This window comes from Dipteris shenzhenensis, chromosome 6 (genome assembly GCF_047967505.1).
Source record: "Dipteris shenzhenensis isolate YYH24624 ecotype China chromosome 6, Dip_SZ_1.0, whole genome shotgun sequence".
Classification (NCBI taxonomy): domain Eukaryota; kingdom Viridiplantae; phylum Streptophyta; class Polypodiopsida; order Gleicheniales; family Dipteridaceae; genus Dipteris; species Dipteris shenzhenensis.
This window is the reverse complement of record NC_141601.1, coordinates 45,641,669-45,651,428: the sequence shown is the minus strand read 5'-3', so window position 1 is coordinate 45,651,428 and position 9,760 is coordinate 45,641,669. Positions and strand designations below refer to the sequence as shown.

The following is a 9,760-nucleotide window of genomic DNA, read 5'->3' as shown; positions in this document are numbered from 1 at the left end:
AATCGTGTAGACACATAGGCTCAGGGTAGTGTGGGACTTGGAATACTGTACAAGTGAATCTAAAAAACCAACAGAAATGAACCTTTCCTTTGTAAGAAATCAACCCTTACCATCCCCTCAATAACCAAGAATAAGTACGTTTTGGAATATTATAGAATCCCTTAGGTGGATGCCATGCGTACTAAAGCTACCAAACGCAATAGATTTCAGATAATCAATACAAAGGAAAGGAGAGCGAGCACAAACGAAGGAAGATGGAGGAAATGCAGAGCGACGGGTCCTATTTCTTAATGTAACATTTCTAAACTTAAATAGGTGTTACAAGAACTTAAATCAAAGACCTTTCCTGGTTTCCAAATAGATATTCATGTTGCGCATTGTTCTCACCTATAAATTCGAGAAGCAGAAAGCTCCCTGATAGCAATATATTTACATCAATTACATACTGCCACAACGCTACAAGCTTGATAATGCTGCTCGTGCAATTATGCATCCAATGCAGGTCAAGAGCGTACACACGTACATTTGTTCATTTGAATGACATGCTCTTTAAAATCCCTGAAAGAAGAAAATGAATGGTATAGATACGAGGCAGATGATTGCTAAGCTTGCCAAAAATGTACCCTCACGAAAGGATCCCTTGATCCCTCCTGCTTTAGTGAAGTGTTGATATGCCAGGTAAGCAGACACACCTGCGCATAGAATTGTCGCAGCTGCTGTTCCTCTGCATGCAAAAATGTGTTTCAGCTTAAGGAAAAACCTCCCCCCCGCCCCACACCCCCCACACATGCCCACGTGCACACCTTTTTTTCCAAAGAGCCCACGCGCACACCTAGTCCCCCAAATGCACATCCATGTATGCACACACACAAAAACAGGTGTAGGAACAAGATGGTGGGATAGAGTCACATGCCTTTTAGGAGAACCCTGTCATTTTGCACAGTTTCTCAGATATTGAGAAAAAAGCAAAGCTAAACAGCTTATGAGAAAAGATACAGGTCGCATACACTCAGCGATCTTCTCGAATGATGTGGTTTGGATACGTGACAGCCTCTAGCTGGCTCCAAATGGGAGTTTGGAGGCTTACTAAGATAGTGCCCTTGGTACAAAGAGTTTGACCACTTGGTCAGGATTTGCCTCTGCTTCCCAAATCATATCCCTTGGAAAAAGGGGGCAGACCAATCCCGCCAATCGACCATGGTTTGTCGTCCATAGCAGAACTATCCATAGCATCTAGACACAATGGATGCCCCTCCAAACAAGGTATGGATCCCACATAAAGGGCAAGAAGGATGGCTACACAGCCAAAAATATACGAAAGAAGGCATGGTGAGACAAAAGGCCAAGGATTTAATGGACATGTAGAGCCTGGCAAGGTATAGAAATTCACTGAGCCCTTAGAGCCCTCGGCCTCCTTTACACATGCCACAAAGGAGGGAGACCGCTCATACGGCACGCTCATGTAGCATTCAAGTCTGATTTCTATATATCCTCTAATTAGAATGATGCCGTGAGCTGAGCCATCCCCAAGAGGAGGGGGAATCTTCGACAGTGGCCATTGATTACCCTCCTTGACCATGCTGACAGATCTTAGCCGTAGTATCTCCAACACCATTTTCATGTTTTGAGAGGCCATTGACTGTGCACGAAAAGAGTCTCAGCCTCTCGCAATCGTCCTCCTGGACTTTGACAAGACCTATGTCCTAGTAGACTAGGCCTTTCTGGAGCTCATAACCTGTGATCTGAGAAATGGTGGCACTCTATGCAGGTATCTCGAGCCAACTTCTCACTGGAGCATTGAGAGTCACCCTTGTGAGGTCTTCTTCTATCCAAGTCAGTTCAATGGAGTTGACCCTTACTCCCATTTTTGTTCCTTGTTGTGGGGAGGCTATGCCTCTTGAATCGATAGGAGCTACTAGATGCAAAGATGACAATACTACTGACGGGACAGCAATTTGCTTGGAGAGGGTCTGCTTCCTCTTGCACCATTGATGCCTAGCCTCTAGTGTTTAGATAAGCTGGCACAAGTAAATTGGGTTCTTCATAAAGACGGAGAGCTCTCACAAGGATCGGCATGTCACTTGAGCTGGCTATAGATGGCATTCATCACAACAAGCTTTTGTAATGGAGCTCAGCCAAGCTCCCTCTTGCAACTAAAGCATTCATGGCCAACCATATCTTGGTGGCTACGGCCTTGTGCATGGCTTCCTATTGGTGCTTTCATAAGAGCATGCATGAGACAACTTCAATGATTTGGCTCAAAGTTCCTATGTGTTCTAGGTTAGATGATAGCACACATGCCACCAAGGTCTGGGTGGCTTGGCAGACATTGGTTCTTCCTTAGTCAGAGAGAAGACTTTCTATCATCAAAATCTAAAGAGGTCTCACTCTAGGCTTAGCGCATTTGAAGCTTCTCTTGTATAAAGGTCTCATCAAGAACAACCCCAAGAAAAAGGGGAACTTGGCAACTTGACACAGATGGATCATTTCGAAGGTCCCTCTAACCAGGAAAGGCTCACAGAAAATTAGGAGCTTAATGAGGAGTTAGAAGCACCTTCATACAAGTCTCACTCGATCTAGCCCACAGTGCAGTCCAGAGATCGAGAGAGACATCCATCATTTGGCACCCGAGCTTCAAGACTCAAGCGATGCTATACTAGGAGCCCATTAAGTACAATGGTTGGGAAAAATGGGAAAATGCCATAACCAGATCCTTGGGGTCTTGGAAAAGACTAGCACAGCTGCCAACAGAGGAGTGACAATCATAAAGCAAGCCAACAAATCATGGAGATTGATGCAGCCATCCTCGAGACCTTGCAAGAGGGACTACAGCATGCAGATAAGGATCCATCAGCACATTAGTAGTAACAGTTTGCCCGAACTTGCATGCCCTTGGAAGTTCGATGCACCTATCATACTTGGTGGAAAGGCTCCCCCAGTTCACTTAAAGCACCCTATCCTGCACCGGGATATTCCAAACGATCACTTTCTTCATAAGATATCGTGGTAGAGGATTAGAGCAAATGGATACCAGGGAAAGCAGGCAATCTGCACCTAGCTAACCTATAAAACAAATGCACAGTGGCAATTGTGGCTATCAGAGGGTTCTCCTCTTTGGGATGTCACGGGCAGTGAAGAGTGGTCTGAGTTGCCATAATAGAGTCCCTTCTCCTCCTACACCACCTGCATTGGTAAGCAACTCTTGACAGAGGTCTCTCCTTATGGAGCCTGTTTTCAAAGAGGCACAACAAATCTCAATCGTTTGCCTTCATGTTCAGCCACCAACCAGAGTCAAGTTCTACTTCTACCTTCCCATTGCTCTGTTGGTTCTTGAGCAGACACGGAGTAATCATACAAGCCGCTGAGTCTTCAAGAGTCGATTCAGCACTGCCTGTGGCATTACCCACTGACAAAAAGAACTGGAGGTAGACACTCATGATTGTCTCACGGTGGTAATAAAAAAAGGGCGGTCTTTCATAGGACAATTTTCTATCAACCTACAGAGTGTTTTGTCATAAGACTATTCTCACTCATTGTCTCTCTCGAATTCCTTAAGGCCTCAAATTCTTCTAGGGAGCATGATCTAAACCATACTTTACCTATGCCTGTGACAATCTATGGCCCAGTGAAACGTAAACCAATCTTTGCAAAGTAGGCATAGAATAGGTTCAATATGACCATCTTAATAACAATAGCTAACCCTTAGGACCGCTACGGCTCAATGGAAACTTCAAGTGGCGTTTTCAAACTGCATATGGACTATACAAAAATTGCTCATTGCTATCAAGGGTATATTATCAGTAAATCCAATAATCAACAATTGATCACTTAGTTACAGTCCCTGATGTAACTAAAGTCTCAGCAGTTAGAAAGCCTTATTTTTGCTATCTTCAAACCAAAAACCTAAACAAACCCTTCAACTCCAACATGAAAGTAGTAGTCTGAAAATCATATCCACACCCACAACAGCATGCATATTATCCCCAAATCTACGTGAAAAGTGATGGTCATTTCAACTTGCCTGAAATCCATAGCTTGGTAAGGTGAAGTAATGATCAGAAGCACGAACATCAAAGGCAGCTCAAGTTCTCCTGTGTGGCATAGAAAATTGGATATTAGTTAGTGAATAACCAAAGGACGTTAATATAAGGCATGGATAGTCTGAGCTTGCAAGCCAAGCACATCAACCTTTGTGCCTATTTCATATGTGAGTGTGATGAACCCATATATACTCTCCATAAGACTAGAATATATTCAACTTTAAAATTTATTATTTTTACAAAACAAGTGAAAGACAAAGGAAAAGAGAGAAAGAGATGAGGGACAAAGGGAGACATAACACCAAGAAAGGATAAAAAAGAAAAAATCTTAGTAAGCAAAGCTATAATTATGTTCTCATCAGTACCCAAGCATAAGCTGCCATCTCGGTTTTGAAAGATTCGGGTATCTCTTGGGCAAACCGAGTGCTTGTTAAGCCATCAAATCCCAACCCAAAAACTACTACTGTGAAAAAGGAAGATAACAAAGAAGGAAAGCAGAAGAGAGAGACAGACAGACAGAGAGAGAGAGAGAGAGAGAGAGAGAGAGAGAGAATTATGTTAAATAATATATTGAGACAAAAGAAACACCAATGCAACAGAAGGAAACAAAAGACAAACCAAAGCAAACGCAAGAAAGCAAAAGAACCACCAACACAAACAAGGAAACAAGATTTTTACTTTTTGCTCAAACCTGATGTGAACATTAAATATGTTTAGAAATCATTTTTTACAGCTGGAATCATGCCACGCCTACAACATCTTTTGAATGTGATATCAGATGAACCGATTTCTATCTCCTGCGACATCAGATGTTTTTTTTTAAATTGACTATTGGAGGAAATCAGGCTTGTTTTAGGTTGTAAGTCACAAACCAGGAATGTAATAAAACAGCCGAACAAGGAGTGCCAGGAATGCTGCCCACAACCCGTATTCACCCCTACACGAGCCACATGAGAGAAAAGTAAGATCTTTAACTCGCTACTCCTCATCAAAATCCCTCAAACGCCTAAATAATAAACCTTAGTATATTAATACTTTCCATAGAATACCAATATACTTTCTATAGAATGCGCAAAGCCAATTCATTCACCTTAGCCAATTTATGACATCTCCAGGTGCTTGCAGGGCTAACAAAGGAACAAGGAAGGCCTTGTTGATGGCGGTATTCCTAAGCAGCATAAGCAGCCTGCTTTATACGTTAGTGTGAGAAAGGTTAAAGCTGCTTGCAATTATAGCTAATGACATGTAAATTTCAGGAATAAACGCTCTTCTATTGCTTTGTTTTCTTCAGTTCCCGCTTGGAAGTGGAGTTCGGGATGGGGGAAGCTTCTTTTGGGGTGTGAGAAGATTCAGAGGGAATCTCGTTCTACGGCAGTGAGTAATCAGCCTAATGAAACCACTATAACAATACCTATTAGAGGGACAACAACAGCCGTTCATTGGGGGAAACCTTACGCTGCTGATACCGTGAAAATCCATCTGAGAGTTTCTGGCGACATAACAATTGAGCAACTGCTTGCACAAGCGCCACCTTTACCACCAGGTCTCTCAACTTTTGCAATCTCACTTCTCAGCCTAACAAGAGTTGCGTCCACAAAAAATGGTGACGTGAATCTGCAAAAGCCAACTTCGATAAGTAGTGTCTCTGCTCTGGCGTCTGATATACTATATATCTAAATTTCAGGAAGAGAGAGGAGGAAATGCTACTCTTGAAAGTCGATGATTACTCCCACCAGCACTATAAGCGTGAATTGCCTCGTCGAACGCTACGTCAAATGAATACTCTGGATTTGGTTTTCCTTTTCTAATCGTGTCTTCAGTCCAGAATTGTGTATAATTTATGTCCTAGATCACTTTCCTTCAATTTTGACACTCACGTTTTTTAAGATATGTACATCAATCCTGTCTTTATATACATTTGATATTGGCTGTCCCAAAGATGGCTGTATTTTTGCAACATTCCCTTCACTAGGGAGAGAGGGGCACCAATTGTGCCCAAGAGCAAGAACAAACCTTATAACTTGAGGACGACGTTTGCTCGAGACGTCCAACTTGGGAGTACACGAACTTCCCTGAAGTGTGAGTGAAGCACGTGAACGAGATTCGGTACTACAATGGGTATGTCTTGTAAGCGAATTTGCGAAATTGAGAGACGTTTTGCAGGTGCTTCTCATGCAATGCGTCGCAGCTCCTGAGAGAAGAGCCATCGGAAAAGCTACAATCCTGCAGAACAGCGAAAAAGCATTCGTCCGACTTGTGAAGAACCGTACGAAAAGTGCAACGCAAATCCAGGCGATTTTGGGAGCTGGGAAGTGTTGGAAACAACAAATGGAAGGGCAGAGACGTAGCGGTCCAGCGGCGAGGCTGTGAAAATGCAATTGAGGGGAGGGGAGAAACAGCTCACCAAAGGAATCGGGGGAAGGAAGAGAAATTGAGAAAGAGAGTGAGAGAGCAGTGGTGTAAGCTGAGGATGATGGGATTTCTGAGAGGGAGAAGGTTTGCAGAGGTGATCGGAGGTCGTACCTGATGAGTGAGCTAAACAAGAACAGAAGTCAAGAAGATGACGATGATGAAAAACAAAGAGAGATTGTGAGAGAGACTCTGTCATCGTTTGGATTATTAACAGCCAAAAAGCTTTGCTCTCCTTCAATCACAATAAGCCACGCTTATATATATATATATATATATTATTTAAGATATTTAAGATTCGCACAATTCCACTTGTCTCCCCCATCCCTTGGCCACGTTCTCATCTCCCTAGATTGCCTCTTCTCGCTCCACCCCTTGCCCATCGCACGCGAAATACTCGTCATGCTTTTCCGTCACCCCGAACTTCGATCACTTATATTGCAGGCTCCCATTAACTGTCACCACAGCTGGAAAGGGAGATTGTCACAGTCGGCCGTAGGTTGGGAGGCCTTTCTGTGCCGGACACAATTTTCTTATGTCAATGTCCACACTTCTCCCTCCTATTGGGCCACTTAGGACAGCAACGCTTCCGCTGCCTTTTTGGAGGATGGCATCGGATGGTGTGAACCCAGCCTTTGGTGCATAGAATAAGCTTAGAAGTTGAGACCTTCTCTATCTATTCCACAGGAGAATCTCTAATAAAGAACTATGAAGGGCATGCCAATAAGAGCCTCCATCGAACTAAGAGCACCTAGGGAATATGTAATAAAGAACTATGAAGTGCATGTCAGCAGCAACTTCTTTCAAACTAAACAGCACATAACCAAAGGAGACCTCGAGGAGGACATAAGGAGGGAAAGAGAAGGGAAAGGTTGAATGGTGGAAGAGAGGGTGCCTCCAAAGAAGCCACAAAATGTGAGCCCTTAATAGTAATCCCTATATCAATGTGGCTTTGGAGAGCTGGGAAAGAAAAGCATCACCATCCGCCGATAGACCCCTTGGTGGGGTCTCCAATCCATGCGCATCAAGTATTCATGGCCAATTACTACAAGGAAATTGTATGCACTGGAAAGAAGTCATCACAGGGGGAGGGGGGGTTGTCTAACTGAATGTGCTAAAGGCTCAGGTGTGTTAGTTTCCAACCAAAATCGAAGACATGTTTCTTCAAGGGGACAACTCCAAGTTAGTCAAATGTGAATTACATGCGCAGATTCCCATGCATAAGCTCAATCACATTTAGTTTCCATGTGGAAGAGTTGCACCTCTCTAGTCTCACCCATTGCACATATAAAAGAAAGAGAAATGATTTCATTATTTAAACCTTTTTCAATCTTTCAAATTACGAGGAGTCATGATGGCCCTATGGTCAAAAGATCCCCACTTTATGCCTAGTCCAACATGGGACATGGGTGGGTCACAAGAATAACATTTGAGGATTTATGAAGAGTACAATAGGGAAACAACAGAGCATGGATACTTATCAGCACTCCCTCTTTGTTTTACACACACACAGCCTAAAAATAGTAATTTTAAAAATCCCAAAGATCTATCCAAGTCTCCCCTATAGCACTCCTCTATAAAAGGACTCTATGCAAGGGGTGCTAATAAATTTCTTTCAATACCACTCATCTTCCTTGAGAGGCATGGGCCACTCTTTGCGTGTTTGTGCAATGACAAAAAACACTAAATGGGCATGTTAAGAGATTTGAAAAGGATCATCAACAAATCAAAACAAGCTTTATTATTGTTTGAAGGACTTGAAAAAAGGAGAGAGTTGAAAGGACAACATGCAAACAAAGCAACACCACCATAGACTGTATAGGCCCTCCTTGAAACTTGGAAGAGCAGTCTTTATTTACTTTTACAAACAACTAAGTTAAGCATTCCATGGCACATCATTTGTCTTCATGATGACCGAGAGCTTTTGTAAAGAATGTCAACGTGCATTGAATGATATATGGGGAGACTTCTTGCTTCACAATTATATCACATATAAAATGGAGGCACACTTTGATGGACTTTGTACGCTTGTGGTGAGCTAGATTATGCACTAGAGAAATCCCACTTTAATTGTTGACATAGGAGGTTTCATAAGAACAAGATCAAAGAAGAGGTTTCTGTTAAATTACACGGTGCAGCGGAACGTAAACTGAACAAAGAATACAGAGTACACAACAAACTAGAGATGAACAAAATTTTCCTTCAATACTGATGTAGTACAGATGATGGCTCCATCCACCCGTGCGCTCCCACAGTGGAGTTTAGATGGCGATCTAGATAGATACTAGGTGAAGAGCTACTAGCTGGAAGATCTGATCTAGTACAATGGACTAGGTAGGTCGCCACTTTATAGCTATGAGGGGGGTAGTCAGATCAACATAGTCGGTGGAACCGATCAGTCAACCTAGTCGGTGAAGCCGACCAGTCAACCTAGTCGGTGGAACCGACTAGTCGTCCATGGAATATTCAAGGAATATTCCCTGAACCATCGCCTCGAGGGCTCTCGCCCCTGAACCCCCACCGAGGGGGCCGCTCGCCCCCAAACCCCAGCAAGAGCAAGGGGCTCCCACACAATCACCTTTCTACCATCAATAGTCTCATTTGATAGACCTCATCTAAAATGCAAGTCAAGATCCATCCAGTGTCCTGGGCTCACACATGGCTTCTCCTCATATGGGGGCCTTACAACTTGAGCACCTTGGACCACTATTGGTTACCAAGAGGGTGGGGCATTGAGCATATCTAACAGTTTCATAAAAGTCCACCCGTAGGTGAACTACCTTCTCGGCCCAATGCCGAGTCTCTGAAGATGACCCTGAAGCTAATCCTTCCCGAGTGCCTTTGTGAAGATATCTGCTCCATTTTGCTATGTTGGATAGTAGACCAATTCCACTATCCCGTCCTCGGTCAAATCACGCACATAGTGATACTGAATCTCTATATGTTTTGTGCACGCATGAAACACTAGATTTTTAGCAATGGCCATGCAACTTTGATTGTCGCACCTCAGCACAGTTGCCTCATCCTCTTGCACTCCCATGTGCCATAAGATCCTCCTCAGCCACACTGCTTCACAAGTAGCAAAACATGCTGCCTTGTACTCAGCTTCGGTAGAAGACAATGCCACTGTTGGTTGTTTCTTACTGATCCAAGAGGGGATACCTGAACCTAAAGAGAAACAATATCCAGAAACTGATTTCCTAGAATCAACATTTCAACGCCCAATCTGAGTCACAATGACTAGCCAAGGAAGTGCCCGTACCATAGGTGATGCCATAATCAAGAGTGCCCTTCACATACTTGAGCACCCG

At 43.4% G+C, this 9,760-nt stretch overlaps 1 protein-coding gene across 2 annotated transcripts; it reads right to left on the bottom strand.

Moving 5' to 3' along the window:
* Positions 1–350: 350 nt before the first annotated feature.
* Positions 351–6,650, bottom strand: LOC147901230 (cold-regulated 413 inner membrane protein 2, chloroplastic-like). 2 transcript variants are annotated; one of them, XM_087376218.1, is made up of 7 exons: positions 6,564–6,650; positions 6,054–6,263; positions 5,496–5,654; positions 5,131–5,226; positions 4,913–4,977; positions 4,022–4,091; positions 351–724 (listed from the first exon to the last, which is right to left on the bottom strand). In XM_087376218.1, the coding sequence occupies exons 2-7, from the start codon at positions 6,245–6,247 to the stop codon at positions 550–552; spliced, it is 759 nt and encodes a 252-aa protein (XP_087232344.1). In that variant the 5' UTR covers positions 6,248–6,263; positions 6,564–6,650; the 3' UTR covers positions 351–549. The 2 variants fall into 2 exon arrangements, with proteins under 2 accessions (XP_087232344.1, XP_087232343.1); XM_087376217.1 differs by having other exon boundaries at positions 6,445–6,645.
* Positions 6,651–9,760: the final 3,110 nt, after the last annotated feature.